Here is a 24,051-nt window from a genome sequence, read left to right as displayed (position 1 = left end):
AAGACTCACTAGTAACCTGCGGCAACTTTACACACTATCCACAACACCACCAACTTTCATGTCATCTACAATCTTCGAAAGAAAGTTTAACCTCCTTCCCAAAAAAATTTGACAGAGTGGCAATGTTTTTTCCTTTCTGAAAAGGACACAAAACAGCAAACTTCCTCAAAACATAAGAATATAAGAAATAGGAGCAGGAGTAGGCCATCTGGCCCGTCAAGCCTGCTTCGCCTTTCAATAAGATCATGGCTGATCTGACCATGGACTCATCTCCACCTACCTGCCTTTTACCCAAAACCCTCAATTCCCCTGAACTGCCTTGAAGTGTTTTGGACACAATTTCTCACCAGGGTATAGTTCTGGTCAGCTTCCAGATATTCTTTGTAGACTTGATTGAGTTTATCAAACACAGTGGCAATCACGGGCAAACTCCCACGCTTTTCCACAGTCAGCACTGCAATTAAAAAATGAAATTGAGATACTGCAATCACGGTAGGCTGATAACAATGTTTAAGTGACAGCCAGTGCAACCTCACACCTGCAATAAAGGGTAAACAGTCACCCTTGGAGAACACTTGCACCAGTTCATTGCAATGGCTGGTCAAATCTTAAACACCATTTATCTGTAGTCCTGTTTAAAGAGGACGTTGATATTCCCAGCAGAGGAGACATTTGAAAGTCAGAGCCACTGATGAGTGATGACACTCAAGGCCTGAGTTATCATGTTGGACAGGACTTTATTCTTTGGAGTTTTAATGAGGGTTGACCTTACAGAGATGTATAAAATCATGAGAGCATAGATCAGATGAATGCACACAGTGCTTTTCCTTAGAAAAGGGAATCAAAAACTAGAAGAATAGGTTGAATGTGAGAAGGGAAAGATTGAAAAGGGACCTGAAGGACAACTTTTTCATGCAGAGTATGGTGGGTTGGTGGTGGGTTAGTGGAAACCACTGTCAGAAGTAGGTACAATAACAACACTTAAAAGATATTTCGTCTGGTACATGGATGAGAAAGATTTAGAGGGATAAGGGCAAGCAAATAAGATTAGTTTAGATGGGCATCTTGGTTGGCATGGATGAGTTGGACTGTTCATGTGCTGTACTCTACACTTCTATGATTCTAGCTAGATTCAAGTTCTCCATTCTGTGTCCGGAGCTGAGAACCTCTTGACTCAGGAGTGAGGATGCCACCACTGCAATCAACGCAGATTCTACACTCAAAAATAAATACAAACCAGATCAATTCAATGTGCCTCTTAAAATTTAAGACTTTACTGAATGCACTGGAACAATAACAGTAGCAATTCATCAGACATTTTTTTTCTCACTTTGAACCTGTATGAACCCCACAGAAAGACCCGAGCAATAAAGAAATAAAACATCCAAGGTATTAAAGGTTCTGAATAAATTGAGCAGCTCTCTCCTCTATAACTGAACATAATTGAAATTAAAAGCCCCAAAGAACAGTTAGGAATTCTTTCACCAGCAGCCCACTACTCACTCTCTGAACACACAGACAAAATGACCATTTTACAGTCCTTCCGCTGTAGAAGGAAATCCATCAGCCGACCTCTGTCTTGAAGCATGTGTACTATAGGTTGCAGCTTTATCTGGAGGCACCACAAATAACCTGTCAAGAATCCACAAACCAATTAATTAAAACCAAAAGAAGCAAAAGGAAGGAATTGATGCTAAACGTTTATGATTCCTGGTTATGTGCAGCCAGAGAAAAGTCCAAAAGTATAGCTTCAAAGAACCCACCCATCCTGGACATTCTCTCTTCACCTTCCCCAACCTCCCCCCTACCCCCGACCAAACCTGGCAGAAGATACAAAAGCCAGAAAGCACGTACCACCAGGTTCAAGAACAGCTTCTATCTCACTGTTATCGTCTACTCAACAATCCTCTAGTACAAACAAGAGAAAATCTGCAGATGCTGGAAATCCAAGCTACACACACAAAATGCTGGCGGAACTCAGCCGGCCAGGCAGCATCTATGGAAAAGAGTACAGTTGACATTTCAGGCTGACACCTTTCATCAGGATTGGAAAAAAGAAGAGGAGTCAAAGTAAGAGAGTGGGGGGGACATAGTTTAATTCCACTTCCCATTCCCATATGTCAGTCTGGCCTCCTCTAACGTTGTGATGAGCCGACCCTCAGGTTGGAGGAGTAACACCTTACATTCCGTCTGTGTAGCTTCCAAACTGATGGCATGAATATCGATTTCTCCAACTTCTGGAAATCCAACCTCCCCCAACCCCTGCCTTCACCATTTCCCTCTCTCATTTTATCTCCTACTTGCCTATCACCTCCCTCTGGTGCTCCTCCTCCTTTTCTATCTTCCATGGGCTTCTGCTCTCAATCAGATTCCCACTTCTCCAGCCCTGTACCTCTTTTACAAATCAACTTCCCAGCTCTTTACTTCCTGCTTTCACCTATCACCTTGTGGCTCGTCCTCCATTCTCCCCACTCTTACTCTTGACTCCTCACCTTTTTTCCCAATCCCCTAGTACAAAAAGATAGACTCTTGATCTCACAATCTACACCTCTTCATGGCCTTGTGCCTTATAGCACACCACTTTCTCTGTATCTGTGACACTTTAATCTGCATTGTTATTGTTTTACCTTGTACTACCTCGATGCATTGTTGTAATGATTTGATCTGAATAGATGATATGCAGGGCAAAGTTTTCTACTGTCCTTCAGTACGTGTGACGATAATAAACCAGTTCACCAATTTACATTTGAAACCTCCAGCTAAAAAGGCTGTACTGAGAGTCTGTTACTAACAGATTTAATCAATGATTAAAATGAAATTCTTTATCCAGAAATTGGGGGAAATAAAGGTCTTGTCCTTGCACTTCAGAGCAGACTAGATAAATACCAGAGGGAGCAAATAATAAAAGAATATGCTAATCTTGGGAGATTTTGAACAGCGTGCAGAGAATCATTTGGAGCTAAAACACTGCACAGACCAGCTTGGCAAGTGTCAGTAATGTGAAATCTCGCAGTACAAAAAAAACTAATCGCGATCATCTCCACAGCAAAGCTACAAGCATTGTTTCCTTGTCCTCTACTACCAGTGCAGAGTACACCATTTTCAAAATACACTAGGGTTCTTCACCAGGCTACTCCCACAGGACTTCCCATCACCTCAATTACCAAGGAGGATGAGGGTGGTAGATGTGAGTAGACCACCAGCTGTAGGTTCCCCTCTCAGTAACATATCATTCAGATTTGGGGAAAATAGCAATGGTTGTTTGCCGTCACTGCTACTGGAACTCCCTCCCAATAGCACGGAGGGAGCACCTTCACCAGAGAGACTGCAGCATTTCACGAAGCCAGTTCACCCACACCTCTCAAGGTATACCCCCAAAATGTTAATGAATAAAAAAGGAGAAAACGAGAATGAGATGTACGTTTTATCCACAATGCCCCAGTGCTCTGGATTTACATCTAAAGCTGCCACTTTAATAACTGGGTGACATGACACAGATCATTCCCAACTCTGATTCCAATGCACAGAGCAGTCAGGCAATGTACTGAACATTGTAAAATAAATTCATCTAAGGATCCACTCACCTTCACTGGCATTGATGATGATGTCAGGCTGAAACACACTCCAGGAAGAAGAATCTAAAATTTAAGGAAAACACAGATGCCATCGAGAGGAAAGTGCTCCCACATAGAACTTTAGAAAGAGACAGCAAAAAAACAGACCTTCAGCCCAACAAGTCCATACTGACCATCGAGTACCACTGACATTAACCCTATTTTACACTCCCACATATGAAAGGATGCTTCTTGATCTCTGTACCAACAGCTGATTCCCTTGTGTGTGTGCATCTGCTAAAACTCACATTCGCAACTCACCCTTTCCTCATCCGCTCCCATTTTCCCAACAGGGATCTGTACATCTCACCCTATCTCACTGATAACATTCAGCCTCCCTCCCAATACCCAGCAGCGTCATCATATTCACTCTCCTCACCACCCTCCCTCCCCACTGCCCTCGCACTCAGCACTCCCTCCAACTCACTGTCCAGCACCTCAGATACCCCCAACTCACCAACCCTATCTCACATTGCATTTAGAAACATAAAAGGCTCCCTTGCAGCCTCAAACCCCATCATCGCCTCTCCCATCCCCAATTCACTGCCCACCCCACACTGTCTCCCCCACCAACACACAGCCCCTCAGCCTCCCCCCACTGGCGAATCCTCAGTTCCATTTAATCCCTTTCCTCATTTGGTGCTTTTCCAGAATATTTCCCTCTCTGACCACGTTCCATCCAGTCTAGAATATCACTCAGATCCTTCTTTGCTTGCACTGGCTGACTGCATCTCTCATTGCAATCACCCTATTACAATCCCCATGTCTGCCCCATCATACAGAAGACAATAAAACATAGGAGGACTATCCCACTTGACCCATCAAGTCTACTCTGCCATTCGATCGTATATGATTTTGCTTTCCCTCTCAACCCCTATTATCCTGTGTTCTCATAGAAACCATAGAAAAACTACAGCACAGAAACAGGCCTTTTGGCCCTTCTTGGCTGTGCCGAACCATTTTCTGCCTAGTTCCACTGACCTGCACATGGACCATATCCCTCCATATACCTCTCATCCATGTATCTGTCCAATTTATTCTTAAATGTTAAAAAAGAACCCGCATTTACCACCTCGTCTGGCAGCTCATTCCATACTCCCACCACTCTTTGAGTGAAGAAGCCTCCCTAATGTTCCCTTTAAACTTTTCCCCCTTCACCCTTAACCCATGTCCTCTGGTTTTTTACTCCCCTTGCCTCAGTGGAAAAAGCCTGCTTGCATTCACTCTATCTATACCCATCATAATTTTATATACCTCTATCAAATCTCCCCTCATTCTTCTACACTCCAGGGAATAAAGTCCTAATCTATTCAACCTTTCTCTGTAACTGAGTTTCTCAAGTCTCGGCAACATTCTTGTAAACCTTCTCTGCACTCTTTCAACCTTACTAATATCCTTCCTGTAATTTGGTGACCAAAACTGAACACAATACTCCAGATTCGGCCTCACCAATGCCTTATACAACCTCACCATAACATTAATTCTCCCTGTCACTTTTGATGCTCTTACTAATCAAGAGAACCTATCAACCTCCACCTTAAGTATACCAAAAGACTTGGCCTCCACAGCTATCTGTGCCAATGAATTCCACAGATTCACCACCCTCTTGCTAAAGAAATTTGTCTTCATCTCTATTCTAAAGGGATGTCCTTCTATTCTAAGGCTGTGCTGTCAGGTTCTAGACTCTCCCACTATTGAAAACATGGCCTCCACATCCACTCTATCCAGCCTTTCAATATTCGATAAGTTTCAACGAGACTTCTAAACTCCAGTCAGTACAGGCCCAGAGCAATCAAAGGTTCTTCGTACATTAACCTTTTCATTCCCAGGATCATTCTTGTGAACATTCTCTGGACCCTCTCCAATGTCAGCACATCCTTTCCTATATATAGAGCCCAAAACAGTTCACAATACTCTAAATGCAGAATGACCAATGCCCTATAAAGGCACATCTTCCCTCTTGTTCCATTACTTTGGCCAAGCTATTAAATCTCAATTCCGTCAACTTCCTTGAAGGTCTGCATCCCTGACCTGACTGAAAACCATTTCTTTCACCACACCAGCTACCTGACCTGGTGAATAAACTTAGCATTTTAATTATCTACAGCTTACAATATAATATTAGTTCTTCCTATAAATTTCAAGAAGCAAATTTCATTTGCTGTAAAATGCTAGATGATTCACAGTGAAGGATACAAAGTTCACACGGGACAGGACTTTGTGTTGTCACAGCAGACGGACCTAGACAAAGGATTTCAAGGCATCAGTAGAACTGTACATGGAATTAAAGCTCTTGAGACATAGCCATATCAGGGCTTGACAGAAAAAAATGTCAAAGGTGAAATGATCATAACACCCTAAGAGGTTTAGAACAAATATGAGAAACTATTGCCACAGGACCGAACACAGGCAAATGGGCCTAGACTGGATAAACCTCTTGGTTTGCATGAACGAGTTGGCCGAACGGCTGGGATTCTACATTGAGAACTGATAAACATAGACAGAAAAAATCTGGCAGAAATCCCAGGACAAAATGGAAATGAGAATTAATTTTATGCAGCGAGTTATTGTAATTTTGGACCTCAGTTGTGAGTATTAAAGAGAACTAGTAACCACAAAGGGATAGGACAGACTGATCGGGACTAATTAGATTTTTCTCTAAAGATTCGTACTGGTATGAGGGAATGTACAGCTTTCCCTGTGCCATCAATGAACCTCTCAAAAGCCAACATACCTTCTACTGAGGATAGATCAGCAGGACAGCACCACTCCTGCTAAACTGATCCTCTCAACCAACAGGTTACACTACCAGCCAAAAAACAGGTAAGAAATGTACCAACATACAGATCTTCAAGTGCCTGAGGCATGTTTCCCGTGGTGTTTGGCAAAATTTTTAAGGCTGAGTAAATCTTGGGCAAAAATCCAAATGAAAGGAACGCTTCTGCTGAGCTTGGATATTGTGAAAGATAAAGTGAAATAAAAACTTTGATGCAGTTTTTACAGCAACCTAACTGAATTGGGAGTGAGTGAGAAGGCAACTCACAGGTCCGTGATTCAGATATAAAAAGGAACATTTGCCGGCTTTTGGAGTTTATCCAGTGTCCAATCGAATGAGGAATGAGAGTGGAAGCAACCCACAGGTCCGTGAGTGAAATTTAAAAAGGAGCATTCACAGGCTTTTGGCATTTTTCCAGCAGTGCAATCAAGCAGCGGTTCATTAACAAGGGCAAATAAAAATAAGATAGGGACAGGCAAAGTAGCTATTGTTGCAGTGAGGAGGCTTTGGCTCATCAGGCTTGGGTGAGGTACGTATCTGTTTAAGTTTCTTTTTCTTCATTCGTTCCCCTCAATAATAAGTATACTGCTTTGGATACTGTTGGGGGGGGAGGGGGGGAAAGGACCAACGAGGGGGAAAGCTGCATCAACCGTGTCTCTGGCACTGAATCTGGTGCTATGCCTTAAAGGGAAGTGGAGGGGGGGAGCAAGTAGAGATAACAGCTGCAGTAGTGATAGAGGAGTTAGAGGAATAGACACTGTGACGAAAAAACCAAGTTATCAGAAGATTGATGCTAATGAGAGAGATAAGTGAGACAATGGAGAAACATTCAAAATGCTAATAAGAGAGAAGAGAGAGATTAACGAGAAAGAAACACGTTTCAGAATATTGACAGAACGATTGCTTTGGACCTGAACTGTTTGAAGTTTGATGGACAGGCGATACCCCAGCAGGGGGATAAAAAGAACAGGTTCGCTAAGGCACGACACACACCACGAGATCAAAAATAACGAGACCCTGGAAGAGCGGTGTGCCCCCACAAATCGGTGGGAGTTTGGAGGTCTGGTCGCGGGAACCGACCATAGATGCACAGGGTGAATGGGTACGATCGGCGGGAACCTGGTGTGTGTGTCCGCCCTTGCCTGGGTGCCGGGTTCACCGCGGAAGAATGGTCGTATCCAGAGCGGAGGGGTCACAGTCGGTGACCACAGAAGACATAAAAAAGGGTCCGCCCAAAAGCCAACTGCGAAGAACATCAAAGGTCTGCTGAATCAGATTTGCATATCTCTATCTCTCTCTCCAATGGCACAACAGCGATTACTGCGAACTGTACTAAGCTGAACTGAACTCTGCGTCACTTGAGACTGATCATTTTACCCCTAGACTGCGATACAGCTTGGTTGATTCCTATTACCCTAGTTCTGTGTACATGTGTGTTTTATCATTGCTAACCTGTTGCATTTATATCCTTACGATTAGAGTACTGTGTTACTTATTTCTTTAATAAAACTTTATTAGCTTCTGTTAAACCAGACTCCAACTAAGTGGTCCATTTCTGCTGGTTTGGCAACCCAGTTACGGGGTACGTAGCAACACACAGACTCAAGACTCTGTGGATGTGATAGAGACACCTGGATGGCATGTTGCCTCCCAGGTGCCAGGGTCAGGGATGTCTGGGATCAAGTCCATGACATTCTAAAAGGTGAGGGTGAACAGCCAGTAGTCCTGGTACATATTGGCACCAATGACATAAGGGAGAAGGTCCTGAAGAAAGAATAAGTTGCTAGGTAGAAAGCTGAAAAGCAGGACCTCCAGGGTTGTAATCGCTACACTGCCATGCACCAGTGAGGGTAAGAAAAGGATGATTTGGCAGATGGAGTGGCTGAGAAACTGGTGCTTTCAGATTTCTGGATCATTGGGATCACTTCTGGGGAAGGTATGACCTGTACAAAAGGACAGGTTACATCTGAACCCAAGGGGACCAATGGGGGCAGGTTTGCTACAACTATTGGAGAGGAGTCAAACTAATTTAGCAGGGAGATGGAAAACTGAGTGATAGGGCAGTTTAGTATACAAGTAGAAGCAGTGTGTAGTGAGACTGTCTGGAAGGACAAACGGATGATGGGGAAACATTGCAGTCAGTGGGATGAGTTGCAGTGTAAAACGGGAACAAAATTGAAAAGGGTGACAAATACAGGACTAAAGGTGTTATATTTCAAAACACATAGTATACGAAATAAAGTAGATGATCTTGTAGCAGAGATAAGGGATTGGCAGGTATGATGTTGTGGGGATCTCTGAGTCATGACTAAATGAAGATTATACTTGGGAGCTTAACATCCAAGGATACACGAAGTATCAAAAGGACAGGCAAGCAGGCAGAGGGGTGGTGTGGTTCTCCTGGTAAAAAATGAAACCAAATTCTTAGAAAGAGGCGACATAGAATCAGAAAACTTAGAATCATTCTGGGTAGAGTTAAGGAACTAAAAGAATAAAAAGACTCTGATGGGAATTATATACAGGCCTCCAAAAAGTAGTCAGGATGAGGGCTACAAATTACAATCTTACAATAATCAAAGGGATTCCCATATGCAGGTAGATTGGGAAAATCAGGTTGGTTGCCAGTGACAACTGGGGTTCCACAAGGGTTGGTGTTGGGACCACTTTTTTCATGCTATATATCAATGATTTAAATGATGGAATAGAAGGTTTTGTTGCCAAGTCTGCATGCGATATGAAGACTGGTGAAGGGGCAGGTAGTGTTGAGAAAACAGGTAGGCTGCAGAAAGACTTAGACAGATTAGGAGAACGGATGAGAAAGTGGCAAATGAAATACAATGTTGGAAAATGCATGGTCATACACTTGGTGGTAGAAATAAATGTACAGACTATTTTCTAAACAGGGAGAAAATCCAAAAATTTGGGAGGCAAAGGATCTTGGGAGTTCTAGTGCAGGTTAACTTGCAGGTTGAGTCAATGGTGAGGAAGGCAAATGCAATGTTAGCATTCACTTCAAGAGGTCTAGAGTACAAGAGCAGGGATGTGATGCTGAGGCTTTATAAGGCACTGGTGAGGCCTCATCTTGAGTATTGTGAACAGTTTTGGGCTCCTTATGTAAGAAAGGATGTGCTGGCATTGGAGAGAGTTCAGAGGAAGATCACAAGGATGATTCTAGGAATGAAAGGGTTATCATAGAGAATGTTTGATGGCTCTGGGTCTGTTTCTCATGGTGGGTGAGTCTAGGACAAGAGAGCAAAGACTCAGTATAGAGGGGCGTCTATTTAAAACAGAGATGCGGAGCAATTTCTATAGCCAGGGAGTGGTGAGTTTTTGGAATTTGTTACCAAAGGCAGCTATGGAGACCAGGTCGTTGGGAGTATTTAAGGCAGAGCTTGATAGGTTCTTGATAGGACACGGCATCAAAAGTTAGAGAGAGAAGGCCAGGGAGTGGGGCTGAGGAGGGGAAAAAAGGATCATCCATGACTGAATGGCAGACCAGACTTGATGGGCCAAATGGCCTAATTCTGCTCCTATATCTTATGGTCTTATTCTGGATTGGGTGTTGTGTAATGAACCAGATTTGATTAGGCAGCTTAAGGTAAAGGAATCCTTAGGAGACAGTGATCGAATTCAGCCTGCAATTTGAGAGGGACAAGCTAAAGTCAAATGAATCAGTATTAGAGTGGAATAAGGGGAACTACAGAGACAGGAGAGAAGAGCTGGCCAGAGTTGACTGGAAAGGGACACCAGCACGGATAATGGTAGAACAGCAATGGCAGGAGTTTTTGGGAGCAATTCAGAAGGCACAGGATAGACACACCCAAAGAAGAAGAATAATTCCAAAGGCAAGATGACAACTGTTGCTGACAAGGGAATTTCAAAGCCAACATAAAAGCAAGAGAGAGGGCATATAATACAGCAAAATTTAGAGGGAAATTAGAGGTTTAGAAAGCATTTAAAAACCAACAGAAGGCAACTAAAAAAGCCGTAAGGAGGGAAAATATGAAATGTGAAGGTAAGCTAGCTAATAATATCAAAGAGGAAACCAAAAGTTTTTCAGATATATAAAGTGTAAAAGAGAAGTGAGAGTAGATATCAGACCACTGAAAAATGACGCTGGAGAAGTAGTAATGGGGGACAAGGAAATAGCAGATGAACTGAATAAGTATTTTGCATCAGTCTTCACTGTGGAAGACACGAGTAGTATGCTGGAAGTACGAGTGTGTCACAGGGCAGAAGTGAGTAGAGTTACTATTACTTGGGAGAACGTGCTTAGGAAGATGAAAGGTCTGAAGACTGATGTCACCTGGACCAGACAGATTACACCCCAGGGTTCTGAAAGAGGTAGCTGTAGCTGAAGAGGTTATGGAGGCATGAGTAATAATTTTTCAAGAATCACTAGATTCTGTAATGGTTCCAGAAAAACTGGAAAATTGCAAATGTCACTCCACTCTTTAAGAAGGGAGGGAGGCAAAAGAAAGGAAATTATAGGCCAGTTAGCCAGACCTCAGTGGCTGGGAAGATGGTGGAGTCAATCGTTAAGGATGAGGTTTCGTAGTACTTGGAAGCACATGATAAAACAAGCCAAAGTCAGCATGGCTTCCTTAAGGGAAAATGTCGCCTGACAAATCTGTTAGAATTATTTGAGGATACAACAAGCAGGATAGACAAAAGTGTGAATGCTGTGTACTTGAATTTTCAGAGGATCTTTGACAAGGTGCTGCTTAGCAAGATAAGAGCTTATGTTACTTCAAGAAAGATACTAGGATGGACAGAGCATTGGTTGATTGGCAGAAGGCAAAGAGTAGGAATAAAGAGAGCCTTTTCTGATTAGCTGCTAGTGACTTGTGGTGTTGCGCAGCAGTTGATGTTGAGATGGCTTCATTTTATGTTGTATATCAATGATTTGATGACATAATTGATGGTTCTGTGGTAAAGTTTCTGGATGATAAGAGGCTAGATGGAAGGGCAGGTCTGCTGAGGAAGCAGGAAGGCTGCAGAAGGGCTTAGATGGATTAAGGGAATGGGCCAAGAAGTGGCAGATAGAATACAGTGTTGGGAAGTGTATGGTCATGCACTTTGGTAGAAGGAATACAAGCGTAGACTATTTTTTAAACAGCGAAAAGTTCAAAAATCTGAGGTGCAAAGGAACTTAGGAGTCATCGTATAGGATTTCCTAAAGGTTAACTTGCAAGTTGAGTCAGTGGAGAGGATGGCAAATGCAATGTTAGCATTCATTTCGAGAGGACTAGAACATAAAAGTAAGGATGTAATGCTGAGGCTTTAAGAGGCATTGGTAAGGCCTCACAGAGTATTGTGAGCAGTTTTGGGCCTCTTATCTAAGAAAGGATGTGCTGATGTTGGACAGGGTTCAAAGGAGGTTCAAGAAAATTATTCCCAGAATGAAAGGCTTATTGTATGAGGAACATCTGATAACTCTGGAGCTGTGCTCGCTGGAGTTTAGAAGAATGAGGTGGGGGTGGGGATCTTACTGAAACTTATCGGATGCTGAAAGGCCTAGATAGAGTGGATGTGGAGAGGATGTTTCCTATAGGAAGGAAGTCTAGGACCAGATGGAGCAGCCTCAGAATAGAGGGGCATCCATTTAAAACAGTGATAAGGAGGAATTGCTTTAGCCAGAGGTGGTAAATCTGTGGAATTCATTGCCACAGGCTGCCGGGGAGTCCAGGACATTGGGTGTATTTAAGGCAGGGGTTGATAGATTCTTGATAAATCAGGGTGTGAAAGGTTACAGACAGCAGTAGAATTGAACCCAGGTCGCTGGTGCTCTATTAGTGTTACTCTAAACCAGGGATGGCCAACCTATGGCGCATTTGGCAAAAGTGACGCATTGGATGATGAGAAGTGGCGCATTGCACCCCAGTGATAATAAGAAAAAGGTAAACCTACTCATGCAAAAAGTATTAACCAAAAACTGATTTGTAGAAAAAAAAATCTGTAACAGGAATTCAAGTAGCTTAGAGCTAGGAATGGGTTTTACTGAGAATAAATCTAAAACTTAGCAATTATTTTTAGCGATCTTATTATTTCGTGCACATCTTTTGGCAAATGTTATATTCTTTCACATTAATCTGTTTTCAATTTTTAAAAAATGTACAATGAGTCAAACTAGGAAAGAAGGACTTTTGTTCTGCAGTCGTTCCATAACTGTTCAACACACGTTTGATACTTGTTTGATCCTGAGACGCCAGGCGTCTGCACCAGCCGTGCGTCACAGGGTTTTGCCAGTCAGTTTACAATTGACACTCGTGCGCTATGGAGTTGTGCTTTGTTCGTCATTTATGAACATTTGCAGTTTTGTACTTTTACGAAAATTATGCCTTGATTTTACATACAGTTACCCATCACAGTGCAAAAGAAAAGCAGAAAGTGGTAGTAAGCGTGAATTCAATGAACAGTGGGAAAATGAGTTACTATTTATAGTGGGTCTGTCAGGAAAACCGTTGTGCATTGTTTGTGAAAACACTTTCTCACATAATAGAAGACATGATCTTAACAGACACTATAAAACACAACCTCAGACTGAAATAGAAAGAAAACTGAAGCTAGTGCTTGGGTCTGAGTTACGGAAAGAATATGTGATTAAGAAAAAGGAAGAAATCAAACGAAGACAAAATATATTTGTTAGAAGTCTCATTAAGGTAAGTCATGTTTATTTTGTTTTTATATTATCATGTAAAAATGCTAAATATGTCTATATTAATATATTTTTACAAGAATTGAATGGGGGTACAAGAGTTGTATAGTGCATCTGAACCTGTGCGTGAAAAAAATTTGACGCATGGAGTGTAAAAGGTTGGCCACCCCGCTCTAAACACTACCTTTTTGTACTGCCAACACCCCAGTAGTTGTCTACGCTGACTCAAGTGGGCCTCCTCCGTTTCCTACACTTGTTCTCACCACTCCCCTCTCAAAAGAGGGGGTCCCAAGGATGCACCTGAGTATCTACAATTGGACAGCACAGTACATAGTGGCTAGTTTAATACTTTTGCAGCGCCAGTGATCAGCGATTGGGTTAAATTCACACAAATGAATGAAAATGACTCATTTCATGTGATGGACATGTGACAAATAAAGCTAATTGTTATCGTTACTTGTGTCAAGTGAGCTTTTAACTTAATCACGGGACAGTTGGGAGTGGAAGACCATCTAAAGAAGAAATTAATTTTTAAAAATCCCTTGATGAGAGATCCCTTGATCTCTTTCGACAATGATCGAAAACCTGCTCAGTGTAAATTGCAGGAAGAACATAGTCCTGAAATTACAGACCTGCACGAGGAATCTTACAGGGATGAATAGACAGAGGTAGAAGGACTTGCTGGTGAATGGTGACAGCGCCATCAAATTCTGCTCGGAGTTTTATATCAAAAATCATAGAGGTCTGTGAAAACAGAAAATGCAGAGTGCAGAATCACATTCTGGAACTCCTACTTCTCTATCTACAGCGATTCTTGTCAAGACAACATCCGTAAAAGAACCTATAATCAAATCACTTGCATTTCATAAGGTCCACAAACTATCCCAACTTGTATATTACTTTGTTGGGAAAACGGTACGGCTTGCATAGGCAACTTGGTCAGCATGGATGACTCGGGCTAAAGGGCCTGCTTCTGTGCTGCAGAACTCTATGGCTCCAGTTGCAGACAAGCTCATCAAAATGCACAAAACTCTCAGAACACTTGGCAGGGTGAATGCTTGGGGGCTATTTCCCTTTTTAAAAATGAGGAGTCGTTTTCTCAGTAAGAGGGATGGATGTGTGATCATTTAGAACCGAGGTATAATTTCAGGAGTAATCATTCAGAGGATGGTATATTTTGGGAATTCTCTACCCAAGGACCATGATAGTCAGTTATTGAAGATCATTAAGAACAGGACCGAGAAATCTTTGGATACTGAGCAACTAAGAGGATATGGTGGTCAGAAGACCAGGTATGTGACATGACTTCACTGGACAGCTGAATTATGGAATCAAATGACCAAGTAAAACGAGGTTGGTATAAATAGATGCTTGATGATTGGTATGGACTCAGACAAAATGCCTACTTCCAAGTTGTATGCTCTAACAATCTTCTACATGTTGCTGAAAGTATCCTGACTGGTTGCATCATGGTCTGGTACAGCAATCCAAATGCACAGGAATGCAAGAAGCTGCAGTTTCTCAGTCCAATAGATCATGGGCACATCTCTCCCCACTATCAGTAGTATCTACAAGAGGCACTACCTCAAGAAGGCAACATAAGGGCCAGGTAAAAGGTACAGAGGCCTGAAGTCCCATGCCACCAGGTTCAAGAACAGCTACTTCCCTTCATCCACTCAGTTCTTGAACCAAATGGAAAACTCTAATCATTACAGTTTAGCTCAATTTACACTAAAATAGACTTTGATTTCCTTTTATTCCACTTGTGTTCTTTCTTGTAAAAAATGTGCATAATTTATGCTACTTTATATTTTTCATATCAGTACTGCTAATGTGATGCTATGAGTCTATGATGCTGCTGCAAGTAACTTTTTCATTGTACCTGTGCATACTGTACAATAAAAGACCTAGATAGAGTGGACATGGAGACGATGTTTTCAGTAGTGGGAGAGTCTATGTCCAGAGGGCAAGCCTCAGAATAAAAGCAGGTCCATTTACAACTGAGATGAGGAGGAATTTCTTTGGCCAGAGAGTAGAAACTCTGTGGAATTCATTGCCAGACGGCTGTGGAGGCCAAGTCGCTGGGTATATTTACAATAGAGGTTGATAGGTTCTTGATTATATTTTTACTAAAAATAATATTGTAACAAGTCCTTCCGGCCAACGAGCCTGCATCACCAAGTTACACCCATGTGACCAATTCACCTACTAACCTATATCTCTGGGAGGAAACCCTACACAGTCACGGGGAGAACAGTGGAATTGAACCTGGGTCACTGGTGCTGTAATAGTGTTACAATGACCACTATGCTACTGTAACACAATTAGTAAGAGTGTCAAAGTTTACAGGGAGAAGGTGGGAGAATGGAGTTGAGAGGAACATAAATAAATCAGCCATGATCAAATGCTGCAGCAGACTTGATGGGCCCAATGGCTTAATTCTGCTCCTGTGTTTTATGGTCCTATGTGCTTGGGCATATGACAATAAACTTGACGACTCAATTTCATGACCCTAAGACTTCTCCTGAAAAGTCTTAATCCTTTCATCATTGCTGGATAAATCCTTGAACATCTTCCTGAGCTGCACTGTTAGAGGTTAGTGACTGGGAATTACAGCTCTTACCTGGGTACTCTGGTGATGCACCACAACTAAGTTATCAACCACATTCAGAGCAAATTTTCCAATGGTGTTTAGTTTTAAGATATGCATTTTCTTACACTGTCCTTCCCTGCAATTAAAAGGATATACATTCAGGAAATCCCTCTAGGGTAAAGAACAGACTGATTATGATCTCAACCACCAGGACTTACCTAGGTAAATAATACATGATTACTTCTGCCCCAGGGTTATTAGGAGCTCTTGGTTGATACTTCAAATAAAGGACGTAGAGTTGACCATATCTTGTGAGAAAACCAAATTAACACATTATTGACATTGTAAAATTAATCTCGCGGCAGAAAACACCACAAGAAAAAGGGTGAGTTTAAATAACTGACAGAGAATTGGAATTGGCTTACTATTGTCACATATACCGAGGTACAGTGAAAATCTTGTCTTGCATACTGTTCATACAAATCAACTCATTAGACAGTACACACAAGAGCTTCTGCAGAAGCTGAAAATCCAGAGCAACACACACAAAATGCTGGAGGAACCCAACAGTTCCAGCAGCATCCATGGAGAGGAATAAAGAGGTAACATTTTGAGCCAAGGGCATTCATCAGGACATAGGACCCATTACACAGTACAAGTCCATAAGCCATAGGAGCAGAATTAGGCTGCTTGGCTCATCAAGTCTGCTCCACCATTCAATCAGGGCTGATTTCTTTTTCCACTCCTCAATCCCATTTCCCTGGCCTTCTCCCCATAACCTTTGATACCATGTCTAATCAAAAACCTATCAATCTCTGCCTTAAATACACCCAAAGAACTAGGCTCCACAATTGTCTGTGTTAACAAATTCCATAATTCACCACCCTCTGGCTAAAGAAATTTCTCCACATCTCTGTTTTCAATGGACGCCCCTCTATCCTGAGGCTGTGCCCTCTTGTCCTAGACTCCCCCACCCTGGGAAACATCCTTTCTACATCTACTCTGTCTAGGCCTTTTAACATTCGAAAGGTTTCAATGAGATCACCCCTCATCCTTCTAAGTTTCAGCAAGTACAGACCCAGAGCCATCAAACGTTCCTCTTATGATAACCTTTTCATTCCCAGAATCATCCTCATGAACAACCTCTGGATCCTCTCCAATGCCAGCACATCTTTTCTAAGATGAGGAGCCCGAAACTGTTCACAACATTCAAGATGTGGCCTTATAAAGGCTCAGCATCACATCCTTGCTCTTGCATTCAAGAACTCTTGAAATGAATGCTAACATTGCATTTGGAATGTTGGTATATTGAGATAGTACAAAGTAAAACAATAAAAGAATCCAGAATAAAGTGTAACAGCTACAGAGAAAACACAGTTCAGGTAGACAATACGGCGCAAGACCATAACAAAGTAGATTAAGAGGGGATGGTTAAATATTACTTCATCAATGAAACTTGCAGTGACTGAATAGTTGGCTCCCACGTAGTTAAGGTTTGTGTAAATAAATATAATGATGTAGTTTAATGTCAGCATGGAACTTACACGGTAGCCATTATTATATCTCTGTCAGAGAGAGAGGGGTTCCCAGACTTTGGAGAGACAGGCAGTTCAATTTCAAATTTCGGCATTTTTGTCATCGTTCCACTCTGTAGAGTAAAATTAAAGTCAGTGGCTCCAGAAACACAATCAAACACAAGACACAACACAAAGCGAGCTATCCCTTTGGAATCAGCTCCTCAGGCTTCCTCAGTAAATCAACTGAGTCCAATCTTCCATCATCTCTTACTCCTCGTTATCCCCAATTAGCACTATTACTCGGTGCACAAAAACCGACTGATGTCAGTCTTGAATTTGCTCATTCATCAGATTTCTTGAAAATTTAAAAGATTTTAAGCTCACTGCACTCAAGGGTAAATGTTCTAAGAAGTGAATTGCTTTCTAAATGGAATGTTTGAATCTAGTGGGCAATTTATGGGAATGTGTAATTAGCTTGACGGTTAGCACAGACGATGGGCTCCATAACATCCTACCAGACAGGCCACTGCTGTCTTTCACTCTCCCATTCACATTTCCTCATCCTCCCAGTTTTTATTTCTCTGAGCACATAAAGTTAGATCAGTGATCTCAAACAGCACAAAAGGCAGCATTGTGAGTTGCATACTCTGTGCTGAGAAACATCTCCTTTACTCTCCTATTGAATTTACAGCAACCACCTTCAGAATCAGAATCAGTCTTATTATCACATAGGGGACATGAAAGCCTGGAGGCTAACATAACCACTTCACATCACCAGCAATCGCAGTTCAATTTCTGCTGCTGTCTGTAAGGAACTTGTAGGTTCTCCTCATAAACATGGGTTCCTTCTGGACACTCCAGTTTCTTCCCACATTCCAACAGTATCTATATTAGTAAGGATGTGGGCTTGCTATGTTGGTGACAGAAGCATAGTGACACTTGTGGGCTGCACCCAGCACTTCCTTGGACTGTGTTGGTCGTTGATGCAAACAACACATTTCACTGTATGTTTTGATGCTTATGCCAAAGGGTGGTGAATTTGTGGAATTTGTTGCCACATGCAGCTGTGGAGGCCAGGTCATTGGGTGTAGTTGAGGCAGAGATTGATAGGTTCTTGATTAGACATGGCATCAAAAGTTTGGGGAGAAGGATGGGAACTGGGTTTGAGGAGGAGATAGAAAAAAGGATCAGCCATGATTAAATGGTGGAGCAGACTCGATGGGCCAGATGGCCTAATTCTGCTCCTATGTCTTATGGTCTTATCTGACAAATAAGCTAATCTTTAAAATCTTCAAATAATCTTTAAGTTTGTCATTTTGTGGGAGCTATACAGTGGAAAGATATAAAGATTACTATTAAATCACAAACTAACTAAATAGTGCAAATAAAGGAATAACAAATCTCCTGAAGGGAAGAAACTGTTCCTGAATCATTGAGTGTGTGTCTTCAGTGACAGTGACGTGAGTCACTCTCCATACCAATGGTAATTGTGGCTTAACCAACCAAAACTCCTTTGTAACTTTAAAGGCCTCTCTTCCTCTTCCTAAGTATAAAAGAACCGTAGTTTCTGTCATCCTTGCTGCAAATCCTTATTTGCATTGCTCCCAATGCTTGTACATTCTTTTCACAATAGTGAACAGGTGGGTGTACAGATGCTGGGGGCATGATTGGAAAATACAACACAACTTACCTTGAAAATAAATGGCTGTAGGACATTGCCCTGCACTGTGGTAGACAGGAGGAGAACAGCACTTTCAGGGCAGTACATGTACCAGTTGACATTGATGCTGTGTGTCTTGAGTAGTTTTAAAGCACGCTTGTCGGGTAATACCTGGGAGCAACAAAAACAATAAAGTTAATCAAGTTCATTGTCATATGCACAAGTATACAAATGCACAGGAACAACACAGGTATACCAAGAGATACAACATTTACAAGAAAGTAAATTATACATTTAAAACTATACAAGAGAGAACACAATTAAAATCATTATGTGCTTTTAGTGAAAACAAAGCGTGATGAAAGTGGTCTTAGTGTTGCTATACTAAGGAAGTGATTAAAATTGCACAGCTTGGTTCAAGATTCAAATGGTTGAAGGGAAGTAGCTGCTCCTGAACCTAATGGTGTGGGACTTCAGGCTTCTGTACTCCTGCCTGATTATAGCTGCAAGAAGATGGCATGGCCTGGATGGTGGGGATCTTTGGTGATAGCTGTAGCCTCCAGTATATACTACTAATGGTGAGGGGTAATGTGCTAATGATGAACTAGATAGAGCCCACCGCTCTCTGCAGCTTCTTACTTCTTGTGTATTTGAATCGCTGTACCAGACCATGATGCAACCTGCCAGGATACTTTCAATACATCTGTAGAAGTATTTTTTCCCCCAAAGAGTGACAAGCTGAGCCTTCCTAACCTCCTCAGAACCTCCTCACACGGATGCATCTTTCTCGTGATTACATCTGTGTGATGAGCCCAGGGCAGATCATGCGATGTTAATGCCCAGGTATTTTAGGCTGCGAATTCTCTCCACTCCTGATTCCCCAATTTATGTAGACTGGTGTACATTTACGCTCCTTCCACTTCCTGAAGTCAGCAATCAGTTCGTTCACTGATGCTGAGCGAGAGATTGCTGTAGCAGCACCACTCAGCCAGGGTGAATTGATGCCACATACCAGTAACCAAAGGCTGCAGTGTTTGGATGCTTTACACGTTATGGTAGACAGTGCTGCACAAGTGATGAAAAATCCAGATTGTTGAACAGGCGGGCATAATTTCCCACCCAACCTCAGCACCCGGGGGATTTAAATTAATTAATAAATCAGGAATAAACAAAAAACTCACATTGTTAACAGTGATGGTGGAATTAATTGATGGTCAAGTTATTTTACCAAAATCCTTCAGGAGCCCATAGCTCAGCGTCAGTACCAGCTGATATTTCTAGCAGGACGAATGTGCATCCTGAACCATGTGGGAAATCACAAACACTCCCAGTCACCTGGGCGACTACAAGAGCAGCAAGTATCTCCTGTGGCAGCAACCCTGTCTCCTGGCTTCAGTGCCGGAGTCACAGCAAAGTGTTTGCAAGGCTAAATGGTTTGAGTACAGCACACTTAATGAAGATGGTCACCCAGTATTAGGCAGGCAGAGAGAGAATGGGGGGTGGGGGGGTGACCTTGCAGGCTAGGAGCAGCAAGTAGGTAGTCCACATAGCCCACAAATCCTTCTATCTCAAAATGGAAAATGTATGAGTACAGACATTGTATAGGCAGAAGAGATTAGCTTAGTTAGCCATTTGATTACTAACTTAATTGGTTTGGGCCTATTCCTGTGCTCTACTGTTTTATGTTCTATTAATAGATATGCCTCTTTGGGATGCTGGAGAATATGACAAGTCCTCAGGAGCACACCAATGGTTTGGAGAAGAGAGGAATGGCGATAGGGGATTTAATAGTGAAGGGACAGGCAAGTGTTCTTCTGGCCAGAGATGAGACTTGAGGAAGACATGCTGCCTCCTATGTGTCAGGATTAAAGATGTCAAGGAATGGCTGCAAACCAATTTGAAGGAGCAGGGTGAGCAGTGAAAAAGTGAGGTTCCCATGGATACCAACAACAAAAGAAGAGGGTGAGTTTCACTGTTTTTAGGGAGCTAGGAGCAAAACTAAAGAGCAAAATCATGTAGGTATAGATCTTGGTAACCCTTCCAATACCACAAAGCAGTGAACAGAGGAAAGGAATGTGTGTCTGGCAGTGGTGCAGGGGTGAGAGTGAGACTCAGGGACCACTTCCAGGACAGTCAGGGCCTGTACAAATTGGAAGGGACTAGACTCACAGGGCAGAGGCCTATAATTGCACTGCTGGCACCTCTGAAGTGGATTTAAACTAGTTCAGCAGGGGAATGAGGAACTGAGAGCAGTCAAGAAGGACAGAAACAAATCTGCAAGTCAAAAACATGGTAAGCAAAGTAAAAAGAAGAAACAAATAAAACAGCTGATGCTGAAATTTGACGCACAAATGTTGGAAGAACTTGGCCAGACAAGCAGCATCTGTGGCAGAGAAACAATGGGAAAACCTGTAAGGAGGCCAAATATACAGGCACTAAATTGAAATGCAAACTTCCTTCACGACAAAGTACTTAAAGTAATGCCACAGATAGTCATAAATGAGTATGATTCAGTTTTCTTCATATATATTCATCTTTGTGACTTCGCCACGCCTGGAAGGGCAGCATTTATTTTCCCATCTTGTTGAACTTGAGAAGGTAGGTTTGAGTCACTATCCTGACCCACTGCAGTCCTTCTGGGGAAGGTGCTCCCAAGTACCGTTGGGAGGGGAATCCAGGATTTAGACCCAGTGGTGAGGAGGGAAGATAGGATGGTGTGCAACTTGGAGTGGAACCTGCTGGAGGTGGTATTCCCCTGTGCCTAGTTGCCTTTGCCCTTTTTTACGGGAGATTTGGAAGGTGCTGTGAGTAACTTTCATCTTTAACCTTTATCTTTTGGTAGTGATGTATTTTGTAGATGGTCCACAATGCAGACACTGTGGACCAGTAGTAGAAGGGCTGCTGATCAAGCAGGCTGCTTAGTCCTCGGTGGCATTCAGCTCACAGGAGCAGTTGGTCTGCACTCATCTAGGCAAGAGGAGAGTATTCCTTTGCGTTGCTGATATGTGCCTTGCAGATGGTGGAGAAACTTAGACTGTCAGGAGAATTCCAATCTGCTGAGCACTTGCAACAACTGAACTTGCATGGTTGGTCTAGCTGTGGTTCTGGTCAATCAAGCCTTGGTGGAGATGATAATGAATAGGTGGATAGATACATACTTGTTTTAGAGACATTTATTGCCTGGCATTCCAGTGGGCATCAATATTACTTGCCAATTTTCATCCCACATGGTAAATGTTGTTTGGGTCTTTCTACATGCGGGCATTGACTGCTTAACCTGCCGAGGAGTTGGATGCTGCAATTATCAACAAATATCCTCACTTCTAATCTTATGATGGAAGGAAGTCACTGATGAAGCAGCCAGAATGACTGGCCTCAAACACAGCCTTGAGGAACCCTGCAGTGGTGTTTTGAGGCTGAGAGACTGGGGAAATATAGATATTCAAGGGACAAAGTGTGTTTGTTCAGAGTTCAGAGTTCACTGAAAGCAGCAGTTAGAAGGCAAATGGTAACTGACCTAATTGCTGGAGTTTGAGTACAAGAGTAAAGATGTCCTAATACAACTATACGGGTCTTAGTGAGACTGGACTTAGAGTCTTGGTATAACTTACCTATAATAGGGCAGAATTATTGCATTGAAAATTCACTGAACTGGTTTGTGGAATGGCAGGTCATTCACAAGAGGGATCAAGTAGGCTAGGTCTCTATGCTGGAGTTTAGAAAAAAGAGGACTTCAATAAAGCATACAAAACTTTAGGTACATTCAGGAGAGAAGATACATGGAGAACATTTCCCATGTTTCACCTAACTAAAGAGCATGGTAGTGGGATGGGGGTGTAATAAGAAGTGGCGGATTTTTGGAATTTGCTTCCCCAAAGCTTAATCTGTGGTTATTACAGAAGTTAAGGGATAAGAGGACAAGGCAAATAAATGGTATTTGTGACTCCTTCTACAGATATGAGCACGTTGGGAAGGCCAGTACTTATCAGCCAACCACAGTGAACCCTGGATGAGGGTGATGGGGAGTCACCCTCTTGAACTGCTCTTTACATCACTATAGACAGAGGCAACCTTGTTGTAAAGGAGAAACAAATAAACCAAACTTGTTGTTGAGCATCTTGAAGTTCAAGGTTGGTGACTCACTGAAAGGCAGAGAGTGTACTGGAATACAGAATCCTTTCCAACTGCAAATATTTTCACATGGTTATTACAGAGCTCCTGTTTTCTTACAATTATTGGTGGAGAGAGATGACAGATGACAGATGATGAGAAAAACACAGAATAAGATTGTGCATTTAAAAAACATGGCAGCTTGTTAAGATCTTACTTGCCTGGTAAAATTCAATTCCTTGGTCAGTAATAAATACAATTTCATTAGCACTGGTCCAACAGAACCCCAAGATGTTGGCATTTTTGGTCTAAAGTGGAAAAAAATGAAAAGATGTAGTTTAATCTGGGGACAAGGAAAAAGTTGCAATCAGACTGAAGATTTTTTAATTAAAATCATTAATCATCAACCAGTGGACTTGTGTTGTTATTACAATTACAAAACATAGTTAAGGGAAAGGAAGGACTAACAGATTGTTATTCGGATACATAGAAGTTTTAGACGGCACATGGGAGAACATAAGAGTACTTAAGAGTGGCTATCTTGGGAAAGTCTCCTAAATGGCCTGGCTTGCACTTAAGGTAAAGTCCATTATTCTGGACACAATTTTGGGCTGAGTCCATGATCATTCCTGCCCCTAAACTACTATTTCATTGTGTGAAGGAATCCTGCCTCACTATTTTGAGTTTTTGAAGATACGGTGATGATATGATGAAGTGTGAGGAATATAGGGTGAGAGACATTGCCAATATGGACTTTAGCAAGGCAGTGGACAAAATCACACATGGTAGGCTGCTTCAGGCACAGGGGATTCAAGGCTAACTATAAGTTGGTAACAGAAGGCAGAAGGTAGTGATGGAAGGATGCGTTTCTGACTGAAAAACTGTGACTACTGATAGAAACATAGAAAACCTACAGCACAATACAGGCCCTTTGACCCACAATGCTGTGCTGAACATGTACTTACTTTAGAAAGTACCTAAGGTTACCCATAGCCCTTTGTTTTTCTAAGCTCCATGTACCTATCCAGAAGTCTCTTAAAGGAACCTTTCGTATCTGCCTCCACCACCATCGCCGGCAGTCCATTTCACGCACTCACCACTCTCTGCATAAAAAACATACCCC

The 24,051-nt window shown here is 42.2% G+C and overlaps 2 protein-coding genes across 5 annotated transcripts in view; one reads left to right on the top strand and one right to left on the bottom strand.

Annotated features, from left to right (window-relative positions):
• The window catches only part of LOC140197410 (uncharacterized), a 305,553-nt gene that overhangs the window by 180,608 nt on the left and 100,894 nt on the right, over positions 1-24,051 (top strand). The gene's annotated exons all lie outside the window — the stretch shown is intronic.
• The window catches only part of rmc1 (regulator of MON1-CCZ1), a 60,103-nt gene that overhangs the window by 15,925 nt on the left and 20,127 nt on the right, over positions 1-24,051 (bottom strand). For all 4 annotated transcript variants that reach the window (XM_072257350.1, XM_072257344.1, XM_072257337.1 and 1 more), the window contains exons 5-14: positions 23,150-23,236; positions 18,849-18,989; positions 17,186-17,289; positions 15,860-15,949; positions 15,672-15,777; positions 13,681-13,792; positions 5,811-5,855; positions 3,585-3,638; positions 1,504-1,632; positions 348-454 (exon numbers count right to left, since the gene is read on the bottom strand). In XM_072257350.1, the coding sequence (XP_072113451.1) occupies positions 348-454; positions 1,504-1,632; positions 3,585-3,638; positions 5,811-5,855; positions 13,681-13,792; positions 15,672-15,777; positions 15,860-15,949; positions 17,186-17,289; positions 18,849-18,989; positions 23,150-23,236 (975 nt within the window). The remainder of the gene's footprint in view (positions 1-347; positions 455-1,503; positions 1,633-3,584; positions 3,639-5,810; positions 5,856-13,680; positions 13,793-15,671; positions 15,778-15,859; positions 15,950-17,185; positions 17,290-18,848; positions 18,990-23,149; positions 23,237-24,051) is intronic.

This window comes from Mobula birostris, chromosome 1 (genome assembly GCF_030028105.1).
Source record: "Mobula birostris isolate sMobBir1 chromosome 1, sMobBir1.hap1, whole genome shotgun sequence".
Lineage (NCBI taxonomy): Eukaryota > Metazoa > Chordata > Chondrichthyes > Myliobatiformes > Myliobatidae > Mobula > Mobula birostris.
The sequence above is the reverse complement of the archived record's forward strand: the minus strand, read 5'-3'. Positions and strand labels throughout refer to the sequence as shown.